General features: G+C 39.4%; 1 protein-coding gene across 9 annotated transcripts in view; it reads left to right on the forward strand.

The window, feature by feature from the left end:
• Positions 1-23,313, forward strand: part of magi1b (membrane associated guanylate kinase, WW and PDZ domain containing 1b) — a 438,093-nt gene that overhangs the window by 375,244 nt on the left and 39,536 nt on the right. For 4 of the 9 annotated variants that reach the window (XM_063067951.1, XM_063067954.1, XM_063067956.1 and 1 more), the window contains 6 exons: positions 3,265-3,356; positions 5,434-5,626; positions 9,152-9,433; positions 11,125-11,325; positions 13,121-13,211; positions 14,100-14,151. In XM_063067951.1, the coding sequence (XP_062924021.1) occupies positions 3,265-3,356; positions 5,434-5,626; positions 9,152-9,433; positions 11,125-11,325; positions 13,121-13,211; positions 14,100-14,151 (911 nt within the window). The remainder of the gene's footprint in view (positions 1-3,264; positions 3,357-5,433; positions 5,627-9,151; positions 9,434-11,124; positions 11,326-13,120; positions 13,212-14,099; positions 14,152-23,313) is intronic. The other 5 variants (XM_063067952.1, XM_063067957.1, XM_063067958.1 and 2 more) reach the window with 3 other exon arrangements.

Consider the following 23,313-nt stretch of genomic DNA (forward strand, 5'->3'; position numbering starts at 1 on the left):
ATGAATAGCATAGAACAAGCTGAATGGAGATAGACTATTCAACACAATCGCTCCATGCCAGTAGATTCCTGCTGCTTCCCCACTTTAAATCACTTCTAACACAATTTCCCCAACCCTTTAAAGAGAACCATGCATGTAAGGGGCTTTTGTGTACCTAGTTGCAGTCGTTTGAGGTACGGATGAAGGGAATAGGAATCTGTTGAAAGCTGCTAAGAGAACAGACATGTGTTAAGAGTTCCCAGCAGAGCCATTTTGCGGCAGACATGGTGAAGCCGGTGGTGTGCTGACAGTGAATAAGTGATAGCAGCATCCTACATAGTAGCTCCACACTTGGATCCAAGAAAATGATTTATCAATGGTCTCATCTTTAAATTAACTGAATTTTAATCATCTTCAAACTATTAACAGAGTCAAGAACTACAAAGCAATGACACATGGCCAATATTGCAATTGATAATTGAGGTGGTCTGACAGTAAGTGCATTAAATTGTTGTAATTCCAGTTTTTCCAGCTATCATAATAATGCTGAAAAACAATTCAAAGGGTTTCTTTCACCAGAGATGATATGCAACCTTAAACATAGATAGACTCTTTCCTTTAAGAACGATGCACATAAATCAAACGTGAATAAGCTGTTTAATAGCCAGTGACTTCACACAGAACTAATCAGTTGGAACTAAAGCAAATCAGAAAGAAAGACACAGAATAAAACAAAAGTCAAATATCCAGGGATTCTGTTTCATAATTGATCAAACCAAAATTCCAAGTTATACTTGGATTGGTCAATCATGAAATAGAAGATTCAAAGGTCTAATTCAATGCCAGAGAAATGTATACAATATACATCTTGAAATGCTTTTTCTTCGCAACCATCCACAAAAACAGAGGAGTGCCCAAGCAGTGGACAACAGTTAAACTTAAGAACACCAATGTCGCCCCCAGCTCCCCCCTCCCGCGGGTAAGCAGCAGCAAGCAACTATCCCCCCTCCCCCAACTAGCAAAACAAAAATATCAGCACCCACTACCAAGTACTCAAGCGTGAGCAAAGCAGTGGCGAAGACACAGACTTGCAGTTATCCCAAAGAGATTGCATTTCACCCGGCATCCGACATACCACAGGTTGTCTGTCTCCCTAATAAGGGAGAAAGAAGTGTCTCCGTTATGACAAGCATAAAGCAAAATTTCTCCTACTCTTTGTATTTGGAAGTATTTTAGACGCTATTCCTGCGAAAGTTGGTGTATACCACAGTACCAATCACTTCTACATGACATCAGATTCATTGTGAAAATTGAATTGGTCCCTTTCGTGCACAATCCAATCTAACCTAGCAACACGTCTGCCATGTCAGGCACATGTGTGATGATGTCTCTATTTGTGTGGTGTCCATTTCTATCCTTTCTGAGAGAAGTTGGACTTGCACCTGCCGTTTGCAGCCATCTTGGAATGGTCTGAGTAAAAGTAGGAGCCTGTTGTTGTAGTTGCTTTGCTCTTGTTTGTCTGGCTGTGTAAGGTGACTGACCTCAAGAAATGTGACTAAGGCAGCTTTATCACTTTGATGGCTTCTCGTTCGCCTCCCAAAACCACAGAGTGTGAGTAAACTGACAGAAAGTCTGTTGTCTGCAGTACTTAATTGCTGAGATGTTCTTGAAATTGGTGCTGCATGCCAACATTGGCAGCGCTCCATTGCTGGTGTTGTTGTGATGGTCATATCTGGGCAAACACTCTTGATTGTGGACCTTTGGTCGGGAAGTAAAGATATATCCATCAGTAAAGAGTGTGCCCCCAGAAACTCTTCAAAGGTACCAGCTTCCCCCTGGCCCCCTCTAATGAGCAATATACTGCATTCATGGGAGCAATCCAAACTTTTTGCAATAACTCTCCCATGTTTAGCATCTACCACTAAGTGTATTGACAGGTCAGCACACCAATTAGAGAGCTCCCATTCGTAGCCTTGTACCACTAAATGCAGTGACATTTCGGCCCACAGAGTAGTAGGAAACCCAATTTCTAGGCCTATTTAATTGGAGCTGGAATCGCAGTCAAGCAAGATCTGCTCAAGTATACAAGTTGGCAAAGCTTCCAGCAGAGGTCATTGGATAATTGGTTCAGGACACAGGCTGAATGTTTATTTTGACTTCAAGACAGAGGATGAATGCAGCAATCTCACTTTGATCTCAGCTCACTTTACATGTTGGAGATCAAACCTGGGACAATTAGACCTGTGAGACTCAGTGTTTCAATCCCAGTGGTTTGGCCCTTGTATTTGCAAATGAAGTATCTCAACATGGAGTACAACATGCTGTTTTGTTATTGTCCTGCAAGGTGGACACATGTTCACAACTATGCACATGGTTCTTAAAAGGAAACTCTACATTGTATTCCTGAAATGAAAAGCATAACTTAACAGTAACATAGCAACAAGTCACACAATGTGTTTAATCAGCTTATTCAGGCAAATGAAACCCTGACCGGAAATTATCAATAAATGTGTATTTTCTCACATCAGTTTTCTTTATTTAATGAGTTTTTTTAGTTTTTACAGTCAAAGTTCATAGCTTAATTCTGATAATCAATGTACGATAAAATTTAATTCCTCATATATAAATGTTATTTTGTGTTAATTATTGTTAATAAAGCCAAGTTTTTCAATAGTCTGGCTGTGTAGCTATAACTGTAGCACAGTGTATGGTTGATTTGAATTCAGACACTAATTTTTAACTAACTTGAGTCGGCAATTGTAAATACCGCAGTTTGCCCATTGGGAATATGCAGTGGGTGACGTTTCATCGCTTCACTCCTATAACTTGCACTGCCAGGCTCTGCTTAGCAAGCTTCTATTGAAGAAGTTTCTAATCTTGACCTCCGCTGAGGGTGCCACCTATAGCGGTCAATGGTACATGCCCGTCATTAAGAATGAAGGTGAGGTGTGGCCAAAGAGTGTGAATTTATTGCAGCAACATCTTTATTGAATTTCTGCCTTCCAGCTATCTTGGAGTCATTGCCATGATTTAGAATTTGGCTTTAGTGATAAATTGTGACAGCCGACCGGCAGACTGTGATGTGATTCAATCTTACAATCAATTGGGGATGGTGGCACAAATTCAAACATAGGAAGCCTTTAATTTAATATTGCCATTTCATAAGCAGCAGACAGCATGCTGTCTCTGTTGTGTTGTTAATGCAAACCAATTGACCTCCATTATACCTTCATACATTTATGATGATCTGAAATCTGGAGTTGTCTGTTTGCTCTCTTCCCACAGTTCCCGATTACCAGGAGCAAGATATTTTCCTCTGGAGAAAGGAAACTGGATTTGGATTTAGGATACTTGGTGGAAATGAACCTGGGGAGCCAGTGAGTAATTAAAAATGGCTTGATACTGCTGAATATTATCTTTGTTTTCAATGTAAAAAGAGCAACACCTTTTCTGCATTGAGCTGGTTATGTAATACTTTTTCATTTGAAAGTGGCACAGCTAGTACTTCACTTAATTACTGTGCACTAGGGCTTCAGACACATTCGTAAAATACGTTTAGTATTTTATGTTATGTGGACAGGACTCTTGAAAGTAATTGGTATTAATTTATCATAGCCATCTCACTTTATAGGTGATTGTCTCAAACATAACATATTCTTTCCTCTATATCAGTGAATAATAATAACAAAAACAGTGATTGCATTTCCTACAGTAGATCAGCACTGCTCTGAATGCCAAAGTAAACACTGTGCCAGTTCGGATGTTTTAACAACCTTGCTCTGGAGGCATCAGGAGTTTTTCCTCTGCCTTGGCCAAATTTGTCCTTTGCATGAAAATCACTCCCTTTCTTGTTTAGAAATATATATGTGACTCTAATTTCGTAGAAAGATTGAACAATTCTAGCTTAGACTACAACGGATCCAAACTGCATCAGTTACTCCTTTTAATTGCTATAAGTATAATTAAATTGTATCCAGACTATTTTTGTTATAAAGTCTGACAGAATTTGAAAATCAAAGTGGACTGAAACCAAACCCTGGGTGTAAAGTATCTTCCAGACACTGTATCAAACCTTTGTTAGATGACAGCTACAGTACTGTGAGCAGTTCTAACCCACTACTTTGCAACTAAAGTGCAGAAGAGATTTACGAAACGCTGCTGGTGAATTATGTTTCTGAGAAGAGATTGTTCAATAGATTTTGTTCTCACTGGGATAAAATAGAGTGAAGGGAGATTTAACTAAAATGTTTAAGATTATGAGAGCCATGGTTAGGGCAAGTTAGTTACTAACTAGGGAGGCAGGGACTTAAGCTAGTTGGTACAAGGATTACAGAAGAATTGAGAAAAAAATATTTTGCTCAACAAATGATGGGGGTGGGGTGAATTTAAAATGCAATGAAAAATCTTAAACACTTGGAAACGTCCCTGAGTTACCACTTGCAGGCCAATTACCCGCATGCATGGATCAAGAATTGGAAAGTATGATTAGACTGGGGTCCACTTCTAGCTGTCTTGGACACAGTGGGCTGAATTTATACCATCAATTTCTGACTCTGTGAGACCTCAGTCAAAATTTCAAGTCTGTGTATGCTTAACTTTCCTATATTAAACTAATGAATATTTCACTACATTCATAAATTTAAATTGAAAAATTGATATTTTTTGAGTAGTATGTTTAATTGCTTTAAAAATACTTTTGAAAAGTTGAAACTAGATGAGCAAGATATTCATTTTCAGCCAAACCAAGATTTTAAACTCTAAATTTCAGCAGTTGAATGAAGATTCCTTTTGTGGTCTGCTTCTAATTCTCAGTCATGCATTTGTTATTTCATTAAAATCCCAGTGTGAGCTTTGAGAGACTCATTTGCACATTTCAGTGTTGTAAACGTGCAGATTATGATTACGTGGTGCCTTCTCACTGTGGTTAACTGTAAAAATGGTCACTTATGCATGACCATTTTAATGAATTATGGTTTGCAAGCAGTGCAATTTGATTCCTGAGAACAGCTGAACATCTACGCAATTTCCCATTTGCTCAGTATGCCTTTAAATTTAGAAAAATAAGTATAGAATTATTTTAGATAAGCAAGCTTTCCCGTTGGCTGCACCTTGCTTATTTTTCTTTATCCTCTTAAACCACTAAGCATTGTTTCTTCTATGTTGATCTGCCATAAAACAAAGTCAGGATCAGCACTTGGTATACTTGAGTATCCGGGTATTTCTTCCCGGTAGGATTCTTTTCTGTGCTTCTCGTGGTATCCTCATTTTAAAATTCTGGAAATGGGCTGTTACCAGAAGTGCGCTGGACTTTCCCCTTAAGTGTGTCAAATGGAAAGTATTGTGATGTATTTTAGCTGTTGAAAATGATGGGTGCAAAGCATTACAACTGGCCTTGAACCACGCTCAGCTGGCAGTTACTAACACCGCGTCTTCAATCCCTTTCTTTTGGTACAGATCTACATTGGCCACATTGTGCCCCTGGGTGCTGCCGATGCAGATGGAAGGCTGCGGACGGGTGATGAGCTGATTTGTGTGGATGGTACAGCAGTGGTTGGAAAATCCCACCAGCTTGTGGTTCAATTAATGCAGCAAGCTGCTAAACAGGGCCACGTTAATCTTACTGTGAGGCGTAAAGTGGTGTACGCAGGTTAGTACTTGTCAGCGTCTGATTGAAAACAAAATGCATTGCTTTGTCCTTGCGAGAATGTCATTGCCTCTAGAATATAGAGGTGTAAATTGAACCAATTGCCAGAAGATTATTCTACATTGAGAAATTAAATTAGATGTGTAAATCTACATTTATATTCCACTCTGCCTATTTTAGGTAAGCAGCCTAGAGACACCTTCATGTCACTATCTCATTACTTATACCTTCTGTAAAATATTGCAATCTGCTAATTGAAACTATTGGTTCATTAAAAAGCTGATAGTCTTTACCCCTGATTGTTGTTTTACACAAGGAGGACATTTTCTACTGTATCTGGATGATCCAAGTACTTGTATCTTAGATAATTAGTTGTAGGTCATATAAGAGTCTAAGTTGTTCTCAGTATGTTTAACCATGTGTAGCACCTCAGGTGTGTTTCATGTTGTCTCCTGCAAACTTTCTGGAAGTTTGCTTGTCTTGCAATCATGACCTTGAGCTGAGATTCTAATGTTTCTACCTCCACATCATCAACGTTGCTTCTTCCATTTTTAAATCTGACTCAGCACCCCTTGTGGTGAGTTACTTCTGTGCATTTTCACCCTCTACACCTGGCTCTTCCTATCTTTCACTCTTCATAGCAACATCCTGCCAAAAGCATAGAGCATATATACTATAGGAGTGAGATAGATGAGCTGGTTGAGTGGTGTCACAACAACAACCTTGCACTCAAGATCATGATCAATGATTTGATTGTGGACTTAAAGAAAGGGAAGTTAAGGGAACACATACCAGTCATCTTGGAGGGATCACAGTTTCAAGTTCTGGGTGTCAACATCTCTGAAGATCTATCCTGGGCCCAATATATTGATGCAATTACAAAGAAGGCACAACAGTAGCTATGTTTCATTTGGAGCTTGAGGAAACTAGATCTGTCACCAAAGACTCTAGTGAATTTCTAAGACGTACAGTGAAGAGTATACTGACTGGTTGCATCACAGCCTGGTATGAAGGGAAACAGGATCAGAAAAAGCTGCAGAGAGTCACAAACTCAGCTATACCATCATGAGCACTAGTCTCCCCAGCATCAAGGACACCTTTAAATGGTGATGTCTCAAAAAGGCAGCATCCATCATTAAGGACCCCCATCACCCAGGACACGCCATCTTCTCATTGCTGCCATCAAGGAAGGAGGTACAGGAGCCTCAAGGTTTCAGTAAGTGCTTCTTCCCCCCCCACCATCAGATTTCTGAATGTGCAATGAATCCATGAGCACTATGTCACTATTTTTTTTTCCCTGTCCTTTTGCACTATATTTATCGGATGGCAGGGTGGAGATACGTCTCTACCAAAGGAGGTGTAAGGCACTTTTTTCTTCTGCTAGTCTGCAGGTCACCCTTGGGCAAGGTGTTGCACCTGCTTACAATCCCCCCCCCCCCCCCACCGAATCAGGGTCACATCAAGTCATATGAGGAGCTGGTGCCTATCACAAGTCCTGGTTATGTGACCAAGCAGCCAATCTCTGAAGCGTATTGATAATGGCTGGGGTCACCTGTCTTGCAAAGACACTGCCAGAAGAAGGCAGTGGAAAACCACTTCTGTAGAAGAATTTGCCAAGAACAATCATGGTCATGAGATCATGTCCAAAGGTCCAAAGATGTTCACCTATGTGATAATGATGATAGTATTTTATAGTTTTTATTGTCTATTACAATGTACTACTGTCGCAAAACAACATATAGTAGTGGTGTTAAACCTGATTCTGAAACCCTTTCTTCTCCCATCCCAATGTTAATGGTCCCTGCTCCATTTTCTTCAGCTGTATGGTTCACTGTTGCGAATCTTAGCTGTGGATTCACTTCCTTAGTGTACCATAAAGTGCTGGTAAGTGCAAACAGTTCTACAATAAAGTAGGTAGTTTTCAATGTGTCTCTGAGTCTGGAATTCTTCCCCAAACATGGAAATCCTGAAGATCCTGACTGCCCCTTGGCCTGCACTGAATTTGGTGTCCTCATGGGATGCAACAGCAGAGCTTTGAGGTTGCAATCCCCCTGTACTTGCATAGAGATTATCCGCCAGTTTAACCTTGTGTTGCGGAGAGGAACAAGACCAACTATTAGGTAATTTCCTTGATTTAATGATTGTTTTTAAATGTGTATGTGTAATTTTGTTTTAATTTTTGAAGTTTGATTTTTAGCTATTTAATGATTATAATACTTCTGGAGTATTTCTTGTATTCCAAGCCTTCGATAGGTTTGACAGTGAACTAAGCCTGTTGAAATGGCTTAGTCAGCTGTCCTGGTATTTCTCACCAATTCCTCAGCCAGCAAGATGATACCAGTAGATCTTTAAATGATAAGTATGACCTTACACAAAAGTCAGGAAAAGTGAACCTCCACTTAGGACAGTTTCTTTGCCCGTTATCACTTATTTTTTGAATGAATGGCAGTTTTTCAGTATTCTTTTGAAAACTTCACGTAATTAAAGAGGTTCTATAAATAGAATATTTTCTTGATTGCACTGAAGAGTGGGAATTGGATCCTGCTAATCCAAAGCTTTGAAGGCAATTGTATTGATCCCTTTAGCTCCATGACTAGGGCAGGCTTGTTCTACACATTGTGCTTATGTGACTGTGCACAAGAATTAAATTAGCTTCTACCTCCTACCTAAGCCCCACTCTCAAGTCCCACTCCTTATGAAATGATGCTGTTCTTCGACAAACTTAGAAACTTTGTTCTTAAACAAGTTCTGGTCTCACAGTCAGCACAAGTTACCATAATTCACTTGATCATGAACTGCAGCTAATTGATGGATGATTGAAGTTTCACATGCATGAACTGCTTAAGTTCTCACCGAACTTTCACAGTTAAGCTTTTCCATATGGCAGTGCAGGTTGTTTTTCACCTCGCCTCCCTGGCACATGTTTCTGTGCCAATCCTCTGAATTCCCTTCGCTGTTGCCAACTAAAAATAAATGAGTCAACTATGTTTTAATTTATCTCAGTCTTTCTGCTTTGCTGATCTAAAACTGCATCCAAGGCACGATTTCCAGTTTTAAAAACTCAGTTGTTTCACTTAGCATTTCTACAGATGTACCATGGAGAGCATTCTAGCTGGCTACGTCACCGTCTGGTATGGGGTGAGGGTGGGGTGGGGGGGCTACTGCACGGGGTTGAAGTAAGCTGCACAGAGTTGTAAACGTAGTCAGCTCCATCATGGCAATAGCCTCCATAGCATCCAGGACACCTTCATGAAGCAATGCCTCTAAAAGGTGGCATGCATCATTATGGGCCCCATTACCCAGGTCACGCCTGAAGATGCACGATTCCGAAACGGCTTCTTTCCTTCTGCCATCCGATTTCTGAATGGACATTGAACCCATGAGCACTACCCCAATACTTTATTATTTCTATTTTTGCGCTATTTATTTAATTTAACCATTTATGCACTGTACTGCTGCTGCAAAGTCAACAAATTTCACGACATCTGCCTGTGGTATGAAACCTGGTTCTGATTCTGATTAACCCAGCAGCTGCTCCGAAGCCCGAGACGGAAGTGAATGCCTCGCCGGTCTCATCACATCACAGCAGCAATCAGGCGGTGTCCTTGGCCGAAGAGAAGCGCACCCCACAGGGCAGTCAGAACTCTCTGAACACGGTGAGCTCAGGGAGCGGCAGTGCCAGCGGCGGGGGGGCTGGTGGTGGACCAGCTGTGCAGCCGTACGACGTGGAGATACGGCGTGGAGAAAGTGAAGGGTTCGGCTTTGTGATTGTCTCCTCAGTCAGCCGGCCAGAGACAGGCACTTCTTTTGGTAAGTGCGTTCCGAAGCTGCACTCCCAGATAAAATACAACACCAAAATTATATTTTCCAATAGATGTAAACATTAATACAATAAGCAGATTTTCCAAAAAGCAGAGTGATCTCCTATCCTGTGCGATCAATTATGTATTCATTCAGAGCAGTTATTAATGTGTTGCACAGCAGAGAATTCATTTAGTACTTTAATAGTTAATATTCTGTATTATAATTACTAATGAATCAAAATATTAAATCTTATTTTAACTTCTCTGAGAAATAAGCTTAATTGTATTTCAAGAGTAATTCAGGGTAACTTAATTCATTGTGGATTTATTATGATCATTGGATGTTCCTAAATCCCTGCATGAAATGTCTGCTTTCTGCTTTGCCTCGCTGCTTGTGTCGTTGATCTGGACAAATCTTTGGGTTATAATGAGTGTGCTTTCTTTGCTGGTGATTAAGTGGAGCTGATTCAAACCTGGCTTTTTATTTTATTTTAAGTTCAAGTTTATGTCTCCAATCACACGATTTTCTTGCCATCACATTCTGCAGCTCAGTTTTTAATCGGCCACAGTTCCTCCTGAAAATCAAAACTGTAGTGTAGAAACTAACTCCTTGGTTCACAAAGGGTTTTGCTGGGTTTGAGATCTGCTTGCCTTTCTACAATGAGAAAGAACAGAACATTGGCAAAGTACTAAATTTAATCACAGTGGCACATAATACAGATCTAAAGGTATAGTGTTAACATGATTGGTACAGGAGTTAATCCCCTGAATCAGTGTTAGCTGACCATGTTCTAAGTGTCGATTCACATTCAGGTGTTTGCCGTAAATACCTGAAGAGGATTACCAAAGTTTTTAACCTTTCACCATCTGAGATTTCAGATAATTTTATCCCCAAGTTGCCTGTGTTTTAATGCGTAGTGCAAGCTGTTGCATAGTTTTCCCTTGTGTTAATTAATTTGAATAAATGCACAGGTGTTTCAATATACAATGTTACATCCATCTTCCATCATTCACTGGAAGCCAAACACTTTCCAAGATTCAAAGCCATTGTGCTTTGTTAAACACATACATTAGTTTGATAATTATTTAACTAAATTGCCGATCCTAGGATGTACAATATCTTCTTCCAATTTTACTCCCCATGTTACTCAAAAGTTTAAAGTGCTCCGTATTCCCTTGCATACATTTTACATTTTCTTGAATTTTGAACTTGGAACAATAATTTTTCTAGGTAGTAGATGTTTGTAGAGTAATTGTCCTTTGCAGTCAGTTCTGCCACTTTTTGTCGGAATTTGCTTGATGGACTCCTTCCCCATGTGTCCATTGATGTAAATTCAACTGAGTTATATTATTAGTGAAGATAACAGGCTATGTCCTTAGAATGACTTGTAAATTCCCTCTGCAAACATTTTAATACTGCTAAAACTTGTTTTTGACTATTGGCAACTAATAATTTTAAATTTTTAGAGGGAGCTGCTCATTACCCATTCACATCTATGTTGCACATTGCCCATTTACAGCTACGTTGCATAGAAGTGATTGCCAATGTTTTGATCACCAACCATGGGATGTAATACATTCCATCATTAATTTTGCTTTGTGGCACAGTGAATTAACCCCTGACCTTCTGTCTCCCTATCCTCCTCTTCAAATGGTTCATCTTTACCATCTTCCCAATTAAAACTTGTACAAAACCAGGCAATGCATGTGTAGCCATGCCTCACAAAATAGGTCGGATAATCGAAGGAAGCCCTGCAGATCGTTGTGGCCAACTTAAAGTTGGAGACCGTATTTTAGCTGTTAACGGATGTTCGATTACCAACAAGTCCCACTCGGATATTGTCAATTTGATCAAGGAGGCTGGAAACACTGTTACCTTGCGCATCATTCCTGGAGATGGTGAGTTGAAAGCATTTACATTTTTACTGATTTGAAGCAAATTAATATAAGCATTGGTTAAGAATATAAAGTAGTAATGTGTACCCATTCAAAAATATGCATGCTAATCCTTTGTATCCTTTCTCCCCATCCACATCTCCACAGTTCAAGATTCAAAGTAAATTTCTTAATAAAGTACATATCTGTCACCATGTACAACCCTGAGATTTCTCGCAGGCGTGTTTAATAAATACAATAAGCATACTAGAATCAATAAAAGGCTGCACCAACAAGGCAGGTTACCAGTTTGCAAAAAACAACAAACTCTGCAAATACAAAAAAAAAGAAAATAATAATAATAAATAAGCAATAAATATTGAAAATATGAGATGAAGAGTCCTTGAAAGTGAGTCCATGGGTTGTGGGAACAGTTCAACGATGTGGTGTGTGAAATTCAGTGAAGTTATCCCCTCTGGTTCAGAATTCTTGATTCTTTAAATGTCCAAAAATCTGTTGATCTCAGCCTTTCATATACTTGGCAGCTAAAAGTCCACAGGCATCTGAGGAGACTTTGCGGTCCCAGGGTTAAATATTACTGCTTTTACTTATCTATTTGGTGATAGAATGCAGAGTAGGCCCCTTCGAACTGAGCTGCCTCAGCAATCCCACAACCTCGAATAACCCTAACCTCATAAAGGGGCGATTTACGATCACTAGTTAACCTACCTGCTACGTCTTTGGACTGTGGGGGGAAGCTGAAGCACCTGGGGAAAACCCACGGATTGCGTAGGGAGGAGGTACAGAGGCTCCTCACTGAATGGTGCCGGAATTGATCTTGGAGCTCTGGAATGCCCTGAGCTTTGGCACCACACTATGGTGGCCACTCAGCCATAAATGGCCAGTATCAACACCTGAGCCTAAAGCCACCAAACTGGCTATGCTATTTTCACTTAAATATTTCCTGTGTTACAATATGGCATTATTTTTACTACTTCATGTGTTTAAGCTGTTGGTTTTTTGCAAATGTAGGTGAGAAATTCCTACAATACCAAGGAATCATACTTTTTATGGTTTGGCTTTCTCAGTGTAAGCACCGAGTTTTGTGTGACTGTGGATTTGGACCTGAGGATCCATGCACCTGATTTACAACTCCTGCAATTTTCAGTCCACATTTTCCTATGTGACCTTCTGTTGTCACATCTTGTAAAATTTATAGGATGCCCAAGGACACTGCTTTTCAGTCAATTTAATTTTTATTACCATAGGAGTCCAGCATCTTCACTGATGTTTTCAAGGGGTGAGGCTTGCATTTTCTGATTCAGTGCATTTATAGTTCAGACCAATAGCTTATAGTGACTGAACAAGTTAAATATTGGCCCTGCGGTGTGACACTGAAGTTTCATTCTTTATAGTCCACATTCCTTTTTTATTAAAACTGCAAAATCAATTACCATCTCTACAGCAGTGTAAGATAAACAGGAATGTGTGATAGAAACATCAGACACAATAAAACACATTTCATTCCTGGTTAAGTTAAAATGCATATAGTTGAGGTGAATTGCTCTGAATTTACAATAATCCGTTTGTTCAAGAATAAAGTATAAAGCTTTTACATAAATGTTTCAAGTACATTAAGTATTTTAGTTTAAAAAAAATAGAAATTCAATGTTAGAGAAGTTGTGGTAATATTCAAATATATCTCCTTGAATTTTTTTAGTGATCTTTTCTGTAAAATTTTCACTTACAATTTATCTGTTCTGTTGAAATAATAGCCTACACCTGAAGATGTTTAAGTTTCATTTTTCTTTTCTACTAGAATCCACCAATCCATCTTTGCTAACAAATGCTGAAAAGATTGCAACAATTACAACCACTCACACACCTCAGCAGACACCACAGGAAGGACGGTAAGAAGCTGCCTTACAGACAACATTGGCAGTTAGATTTCTAAACCTCTTCTAACTTAGTAAAACATTCCCCTGGAAAATCGTGATCAAGCAAATCTTTGACTATGGATTGCATAAGGATAACCTATATAGAACTGATGACCGAAAGCTTAAACAGAGCCTCGTTGATATTGTGCAGATAGAAATAGGTGGCCTCAGTAATAACAGGGCTCAAATTTAAACTCTGGGTCAAAACTGCCATTGGGATTGCAAACTCTCTCTTTCATTTTCAGATCAATACTTATAAAGGGTTTGGAGTGAGATTGAAATGTTTGTAATGGGAATTAAACAATGGTTTTGCTCTGCTTTTATCATCTTGACTGTTTGGATACACTCTATTAGTTGCTGAGTGAGGACGAGCATAATCAAGCCCAACCCGCACCCAGGTTGTCATTCCCTGATCTGTGTTTATGTGCAGACATAAAGTTTATGCTTTCTTGTGCTGCTAAATGTACTGTTCATAAATGTTATGGTGATTATAAAATGTGAAGCTGAATGATTTGAGGAAGCTGGAAAAATGTTGTTCTCAAGCTGGAGGCAGATTTGTTGGCTGATGACCAACGTGCAGGCTTGCTCGAAGGAGATGGGTAATTACATGTGCTCCCAGAGGGTCAGCAATGATTGGAGGTCTAAGCCATAGCATCACTCAATATGTTCAGTAAAAGGTGGAGACAAATTTAAAAAGGATAAAATGGGAAAAAATTGCAATAAATTCGCACAGAAGTAATTGATTTTTCTTTATTTTGTAGTTATAGTTCATTGTTTGATTTCAGTCATAGACTTGGGGAACTCCTATGTAATTAAAATGAGAATAAAACCTCATGTCCTTGTTTTTGATTTTGTTTGCAGGAATAATGCAAAACCAAAGCCAGAAGTTTCATTCGATTATAAATCAGCTCAGGTAAGTAGTTAAAGGGAAGTAAATGCAGAACCATTAGATCAGGGCAATGTACAAGACTGAAGTGCCATGTCAGGTCAATGATCCTAAACCTACTTGCTGATAGTAGTAAAAGATTTAGGTAAGATATTTTACTAATTTGGAAAGCTCTGATGTAATTTTATTGTTGCCATTGATGTCCTTTCATCAGCAAATAAGCAAAAGAGTTAATTAGTCAATGTCACATTCCATCCTACAACCAGCTACCAAATAGGCTGTTTTAATTTGCTCTTTAATGTATTTTCTCCTTTGCTGAAAGGAAAAGTCTGACTTTTGCGCGACATCTAAATCTTTGCAGCTACCCAAAAGGTTTTGATATAGATTAGAGGTGAAATGTGTCTAATATGAGATCAACTTTTTACACTCTGCAGTTAGAAGTCTTTGGCTCGCTAGTTTGTTTTTTGACCAAATTTTTAACTACACTTCTCAGTGATAAAACAATTGGAGCTGAAGTTGTTTCTGGGCATTCCTACTTGGCCTGAGCAATTATTTTCTTCATGAAAGAAGTTAACTAGCAGCATTTAATTTAAGTGGCCTAGTTAGAGAGCATGGGTTACTTTATTGTTGTTGTACCCAGAGAACCATGAGAAGAACTATCTTTATTGAGTGGAGCCATTCTACAATTGAACATCATGTTAAGGCCATACCATCTTGTTCATTCAGTTTTTGAAGACACATTTTACATTTGTAAACTACATTAGTGGACTGTTATGTTAATCTTAATGTGCCATGATGTCTACTCTAAAGCTGCAGTCATGCAATTTGTCATACTGATGCGTTTCGCTGCAAATAAAATTGTCAATATTAAAGTATCAGATTCATCAGATAAATGTTGTTGTACCCTTTTAGTTTCAAAATTTGTTGGAAGCCATTGAATAATTTTGAAAAATCAATAATTTGCTGACAGAAGATTACCAAGGACAGTCATTTCATTGAGGAATTAAAATATGCACATTTTTTTCCATTTTTTGTGTACTTTGTCTTTGAAGATAATAATCTAAAGCTTGCCTAGAGCTGCATGGGATTTTGCTCACAGCAATGGCCAGTAGGCATATCAGGCCACTTCCTGACATGAGGATTCTGCCCTGTTTCATTTCCCCTACCTGCATATCCACCCTTATGAAGTGCTGATTGTATTTCACCTTCCAAGGCCTGTCTTATCATTAAAAAACCTTTCTTTCTTCTCTGTCATTTCTGTTCTGGGAATAAGTGCCCAAGACAACTCAATACTTTTCTGGTATTAATGAATCCATCCAAATAGCCATTTATGTACTTCTCTCATTACTCTCTTGAGAGTTTGTGGATAAGAACATCTGACGATAATAAAAGCAAAATATGCTGTAAAACCTCTTGAGCCTGCTTTTTTTTTCTATTATAAACACCAGTTAATCCACTTTCCTTTCCAGTTCCTATTTCTCTTCACTCCTCAGGAGAGCAAGAGTGTATCAATGTTATTCTTGCAAATATTCAGTGGCAGAAAATTTGAAAGATTTACACCCTAAGTAAAGAAATTTCTCCATATTTCAGATAAAATATCCTAAATGTAGTTAATTACCACCAAGGCAAGAATACCATACAGGGCAAAGTCCAAGGTTGCAAACAGTACTCCAGGTGTATAGTCAGCAAAGATTCCACACAACTGCAGCAGTCTTCCTCCCTCCTAAATTCCAATGGTCTTGGAGTAAATAACATTTGCCTTCCTAACTGATTTTTGTACCCATTTGTTAATTTTGTGTATTTAATGAACTTGCGTATCATGATCATTCCATCCACTAACATCTACTGATTCCTCATCAATTTCTTCAACCACTCATTGAGTCTGTTTATAACCTCTTACAAACTCTTGGCATCTTTACCAAGTTCAGTTTCCCACTGAGGACATGGCTTATTACGCCATTAAGTTCTTCAGAACAAAGTGCACCTCAATCAGTTTGTAATGTGTGTTTAATTATAAGCCAGGGTAAATGTGGAGTTAGAGTGAGTATCTCTGAGTTGGAGACAAGCGCTCACCCGAGCCCTAGCAGCCTGATTGGGTTTTGATCGATTTCCTAGTGGAAATTAAATTTGTGGAGATTTTGCAGATGCTGGAAATCCAGAGCAACACACACTAAATGCTGGAGGATTTCAGTAGGTCAGGCAGCATCTATGGCAGGGCTTCTCAAACTGGGGTCTATGGACCCCTTGGTTAATGGTAGGTTTCCATGGCATAGAAAAGATTGGGAACCCCTGATCTATTGAGAGAACATAGCAGTCGACGTTTTGGTCTGAGACACTTTATCAGGACTGGAAAAGAAGGGGGAAGAACCTAGGATAACAAAGTGGGCAGAAAGGAAAGAGTGTAATCTGGCCAGTGATAGGTGAAGCCAGATGAGGGGGAACATAGGTGGGCAAGTGGAGAAAGGAAGTGAGAAGTTAGGGGGTGATAGGTAGAAAAAGTAAGGAGTAAACAAAGATATAAAAAAAAATGGTTATTGCTTGGTTGTTATACCCTCTGGTCAGAATGTTGCTGATGCTTGCTACTATGATGCAGGGTATATTTTCCCAATTTATAGATGGCATGAAACTTGTTTGAACAGTGAACAGAATGGAAATGAGCTGCAAGAAGATGTGTATAGGCTGGGTGAATGGGCAGGCAAGTGACAGATGAAATTTAGCACAGATGTGTAAAGTGATGCATTTTGGCAATAAAATATGTAGGGACAGGATAAATTTGATAGCATGATTCTAAAAGATGTGCCAAATACCCACCCTTTATATTGTGAGAGCAGTTAGTGGATCATGAGAGCACAGTAGAAAACCAAGATGTTATGTAGAGCTAGTACTGAAGTGGTTAGACCATGAATGGACATCTAACATTAAGAAGAATTTGAAGGTCCTGAAGAATTTGTGGATGTGATTTACTAGAACGGTTCCAGTAATGATTAATTTTAGTGACATAGTTGTATAAAAAAGCTGCAGCTCTGCTCCTGGGAGCAAAGGAGGACGAGCAGAGATTTGATACATGCAAGGTCACACCTAGTTTGAATAGAATATAAAAATAATTGTAACTCTTGCCATTTTCAGGTTGTTCAAAGACCGGAGGGCACAGGTTTAAAGTTTTGGCCAAATGACATGGATGTGGAAAAAATTGCTTTAAAAATGAGAAGAGTAGTCTGAAATTCACACGGATGATAGAAGCAGAATCAAAAATGAATTGGAAAAGCATCACAGAGAGAATAATCTGCAGGACAATAGAAATGGAGTGTGGAAATTGGAGTGGGTTGATTGTTTATGATCTGGAGTGAACTCAATGGACCAGATATCCCCCTCATCTGAATTAAGGATTCCAGAATTTGTGAAGGAAGCTGGCAGTCTCAAAGAAATCATAGATCAGCAAGAGTCCATTTCATTTCTGCAGTAGGTAGAAAGATAGGGAAACATCTTCTTGGAATGATTTTTGTTATGGCTTAACAGACAATTAACGTAGCCATAAAAAACCTAATCAGGGAAAATCGATTAGCTTGCACATTTCAAAAACCGCAAAAAAAATTTGATGCTGCCTGGCCTGCTGCGTTCACCAGCAACTTTGATGTGTGTTGCTTGAATTTCCAGCATCTGCAGAATTCCTATTGTTACCAACTAGAGATGTCATTTTTTAAAATCTTAGACAGCCTCTTCCGTGAAGTGATTTGATCGAGAAGTTTTTGATTGTGTATATTTTCTGGAGGACAATTCTTTTAAGTAGCTCTCATATATGATTTGAAAGGTGTGTAGTAAATAGACATGAGCCACTGTCGTAGACACATACAGATCAGAAACATGGTTACAGTCAGAAACTTGCTAAGGTGGGTGTGTTTGTCCTGAGGATCGCGAGCTTAAGAGATGTGGTTGCTAATTTCTGCCTGGTTAAAGAAGACGAACATATTGGATGTGCATTTCTTCATAGTCCTTTTTGACTAAGTCTGAGAGTACAGGTATATCACCTTTTTAATGCAAATCATTTTGTTGTGGCAAGGTCATAGAATGAGTTTTGAGATCGAGTTCCTAAAGTGAGGAGTGAGAAACCTTTCCAGTCAGAATGCTCACATTAGTTCATGCTGGAAGCAGGGTAGGATTGCTAGCTGTAAAGCCAGAATTGCAGAATCTTAGTAACTTTTTTAAAAATCCTTCAGTGACATTTCATCTAATCTCTTCTCAGCTTGAGAGCTGCTGGGGTGGGGGGGGGAGAGAAAGCATCATGTCAAAACAGGAAGCTACACAACTCATTTGTTATCTGAATTCAGTGCAAGATACATTTGACAGTATAAAAGATTGCCAATTGAATATCACACTCAAATCAGTGTTAGATCTATAATTCAAGTATAAGACTTTAGTTTCTTTTTTTCTTGGATGTTTAGTTATTTAATGGGAGGGTAGATTTCTTTTGGATTCTGGGTAACAATGGCAAGATCCGCATTTCCTTGCCTATCCCTGGTTCTCTTTGAGAAGATGGCAGTGAGCCTGCAATCCTTCTGGTGAATGTACTTCCACAATGCTGTCAGGTATGGATTACCAGAATTTTCCAAGCAATAATGAAGGAACAGTGACATTTATCTAAATTGGGGTGATTTGCAGCTTAAAAGGAGCTACCTGTATGGTAGTACACTTGTGCACATGAAGCCCTTGACAGAAATCATGATGATTTGTAGAGTACTGATGGATTAGCCTAAAAATCTAACTGTAATGGAACTTTGCAAGTAATGGATACTGCAGCCACTGTGCACAGATGATGTTGGACTTGAGTACCATTGGAGCTGTGCTCTCACAGACAAGTAGAGTGTACTCTAGACCCTTCCTGACATCTCCATTATCAACTATTTCCTTACGAATAGTGGAAAGGCCTTGGGGTGTCGGGCGTGGGTAAGTTACTTGTAGCAGGCTACCCAGCCTCTGACTTGCTCTTGTGGGAACAATATTGATATAGGTAGTTCAGTTGTGTTCCAGGTTAGTGTCAACTCCCAGGTTATTGACGAGAGCTCAGCGATGGTAATACTATTGGATATCATGGGTATATGATTGGACTGTTATCTTGGAGATGGCCCTTGCCTAGCATTTGTGTGGCACAAGAGTTATCTGCCGCTTACGAACCCATACCGGGAATTGCTGTGTGTTTCTTTTGTTTCTTTTTTTCCCTTGTTTTTTTGAAGCATGGTGAATCGAATTAATTGTAATGCAGTCAACAGCACGTTGAACCATTTCGGACCTTATGGTGAAAAGAGGAACATTAATGAAGCAGCTGAAGATTTCCGGAGCTATTCTGCTGCTCTGAGGAACTCCTGCAGTGATGGGCTAGGGCTGGAATGATTGGCTTCTGCATATACAATTATCTTCCTTCATGTGGGTTTGATCCAAGCATAAGAGTGTTTCTTCAAGATGGTCTTCATGTTTACCAGATCCTCTTGCTCAGTCAACTACTATCTTAATGTCAAGGGCAGTCACTCTTATTTCTCCTCAGGAATTTACCTCTTTGATCCATGTTTGGACCAAGGCAGTGATGAGGTCTGGAATCAGGTGATGGTGGATAAACTGAAGTTGGAATATTAATAGGCTAATTTTTTTATGAAAAAGCACTAACATCAGGATGCTATCTGGACCCATAGATTTTGCTGTCCACTTAACCATTTATTGATATCACATCCAATGAATTAAATTGGCCTGTGACTGATGAAGATCTCTGGTGGAAATTAAGATGCTTTACCAACTCAGCACTTATGGCTAAACATAATTGCAAAATCTTCAATGCCTATTTTTAACACTTGCATGCTGGGACCTCCCATTTTTGAGGACAGGGTTGCTCTTGGAGTCTGGTCCTCTCATTATCTTTATTGCTCATCACGATTCCTGAGAAGCTGGATCAATTTTGTTATTTTTATTATATTTATACTTTAATTTTTATTACTGTAATTCAATTTAATTTGCAATGTTTTGATCCCTTGGAGGATCCTGGTTCTTAATTATATGACGTTGATAAAAATTGAACAGGAATTGTGTCTGCTGAGAAGAATCTAAGGCCTTTATAACCTTTGGTCTATTTGACCTTCTTGATTCACCATAGAAGAGAATATGGAGGTTTCAGATGGCTGGGAAACTCATGATTGAGTTAATGATTCATGGAAGAAGAGAAAGTAGTTTGAAGAACAAAATAAGCTTTCTTTTTTTATTCCCCATCCAAGCAATCTTGTACTTCACAGGTAAATGCAATGCAACCATAGGTGATGGAAACTGAGAAGATTTAAGTGAATGGGAATTTAAAAAAAAAATATGATTCTTGGTCTGATCTTCGAATTACCATTAGATTAGATTATGAGGACAGTCAGTCCTCATTTATTGTCATTCAGAAATGAATGCATTAAGAAATGATACAATGTTCCTCCAGAGTGATATCACAAAAAAAAACAGGATAAACCAAGACTAACACTGACAAGACCACATAATTATAACATATAGTTACAGCGGTGCAAAGCAATACCATAATTTGATAAAGAGCAGACCATGGGCATAGTTTTAAAAAAAGGCTCAAATCTTCCGATCTACTCCCGATAGTCCCGATAGCAGGCGGCAAAAGGGAGAAACTCTCCCTGCCATAAACCTCCAGGCGCTGACAACTGCCAATGAATTGGAGTCACCCGACCACAGCCGACTCTGAGTCCATCTGAAAACTTCAAGCCTCCGATACAGCCTCCCGAGCACCATCCTCTGCCGAGCACTTCATCCCCGTCCCAGCCGCCGAGCAACAAGCAAAGCTGAGGACTCGGGGCCTTCTCCTCTGGAGATTCTGGATCACACAGTAGCAGCGGCAGCAAAGGAGGCATTTCAGAAGTTTCTCCAGATGTTCCTCTGTGCTCTCACGTCTGTCTCCATCGAATCAGGATTGTGCACGGCACCCTACTTGACAGATAACAGATATCATTCACTGGAGTGGCCACTGCACGCTGTGTCGGGCTGCCATCTTCTCCTCCTCCTTTGTACATGTGATCTGGTATTGATTCGCAACTCAGGAAACTGCAGTTCAGTTCTGTATCCCTCTATTATAAACAGAAAATTCTGGAAACACTGAGCAGATTCTGTATCTTTTTGTGATGCAACCTGACAAAAATAATTTCTGGTGTACTGCACTAGAAAGCTTTGGGCCTGTTTCTTACGCTGTGCTGAGCTTGTTGTAGATTGTGGTAGAGATGTTACGTTTGGTTGCCTTATTCCTTGCAGAACGGCAATTTGGCTCACAACCACAGACACAAAGGAACTGCAGATGCTGTATTGGTTCACAACTCCAATTCTTCAGGATTATCAAGTGACCCCTGCTGGAGATGCTTGAGTGTTGATTGGGAAAACTAGCAAACTTGACACAAAGCACAGCCATGGCACTTTAAATTCACAAGTTCAAGCCTCAGGGCTGCCTTCTCAATGCTCAGCATTCAAAACCATTTCGGTAAATGTAGAAAAGGAGCAGCTGGTGTTCACAAAGTAGGTAACTGAGTTTAATGTCTATACCAGGCTGTCATCCAGCAGCTTGGAGAAAATTAAGTGAAAAGAATTGGAGCATTCTTGCAACTGCAATTTAAATCTGATTTGAGAAATTATTACCGTGTTTTTAATTGACCTTGGTGAAGTGGAGTGCATTGTCAAAAACTGCAAGTTTTAATCATTCCTAATGAGTGGATCATGTAACTTTATTTTAATAATTTGATGCAACCAACATTAGACCCTTTTTTAAAAACAGCTTTTTTAAATTTCTTAATTTGACATTGCTCCCGTAGAAGCTGCTGTTTTACATCTAACAAATAGAAATATTTGATTTTAATCTGAAGAACAGTCAAATAATCCAAGAGTGTCATTTTCGAGCTGGGTGGCCTGTGCAGACAGCAGCTGCTGCAGGAGAACATCCATCAGATGACTGAAGAAGTAGATATTAGGCATTATCTGTGCTACACCTCCTACCCCAGCGACTTCCAAATCTGCACAAGACCTACAATTGTAATAAATCTTTACAGCTGCTCGATCCCAGCGACCTGGAGGCCCCGCAGCTGTTCAGCAAATTTGAATGAGCATCAACTCGGTCTCAGGCAGTACAAACTCTTCATTGTTTTCAAATATCTTTCATCAGAGAGATTTCAAAATATTTGAATAGAATTTACTTAGAACAATTAATTAGTAAATTCCATTAAATCAAACATAAAGTAATTAAAAACTAATTTAAAGTTGAAAAGGAAGCTGTTTGTTTAACATCATTTATACGTTTATGGAGATCGCTGGCTCCATTCAAATGAGTAAGGGTTTGAATGATGCATCATTGCGACAAACATAAAGCCATAGGTTCAAATGCAAAATGTATGCACCCGGTCAATTATGATAATTTACATAGTGCCCCAGAACTCATTTTGGGAAAGGTAGCAAAGGGTGCATCAGCAGCAGTTGGCACGACCTCTCGCAGATGATCAGGTGCCAAATGTGCCATTTGTACAATGCAGATTCGTATATGAAAGCAATCGTTGGTGCTGATGGGCCTAGTATTCCAGTGCTGGTCGGGTGCTGTCCACATCTGATAAACCATACAGGACATGCCCTCTTCTCATTACTACCATCAAGGAAAGGGAACAGAGCCGAAAGGCCCACAAGTTTAGGAACAGCTTCTTCCCCTCTGCCATCAGATTTCTGAATAGTCGATGAACACTACTATTCTTTCTTTTTTGCACTATTCATGTTGTTATGATTTATAGATGTCTTTGCCCTGTACTGCTGCTGCAAAGCAATAAATATCACAATATACATCAGTGATGATAAACCTGATTCTGATTACACAATAGAAACATAGAAAACCTACAGCAAAACACAGGCCCCTTGGACAACAAAGCTGTGCTGAACATGTCCTTACCTTAGAAATTACCTAGGGTTACCCATAGCCCACTATTTTACTAAGATCCATGTACCTATCCTGGAGTCTCTTAAAAGTGCCTATTGTCTCCACTTCCACCACTGTCGCCGGCAGCCCATTCCGTGCACTCACCACCCTCTGTGTTTATAAAAAAAAAACACACTTACCCCTGACATCTCCTCTGCAGCTACTTCCAAGCACCTTAAAACTATGCCCTCTCGTGCTAGCCATTTCAG

The sequence above is a fragment of the Mobula hypostoma genome, chromosome 15 (genome assembly GCF_963921235.1).
Source record: "Mobula hypostoma chromosome 15, sMobHyp1.1, whole genome shotgun sequence".
Classification (NCBI taxonomy): Eukaryota; Metazoa; Chordata; class Chondrichthyes; order Myliobatiformes; family Myliobatidae; genus Mobula; species Mobula hypostoma.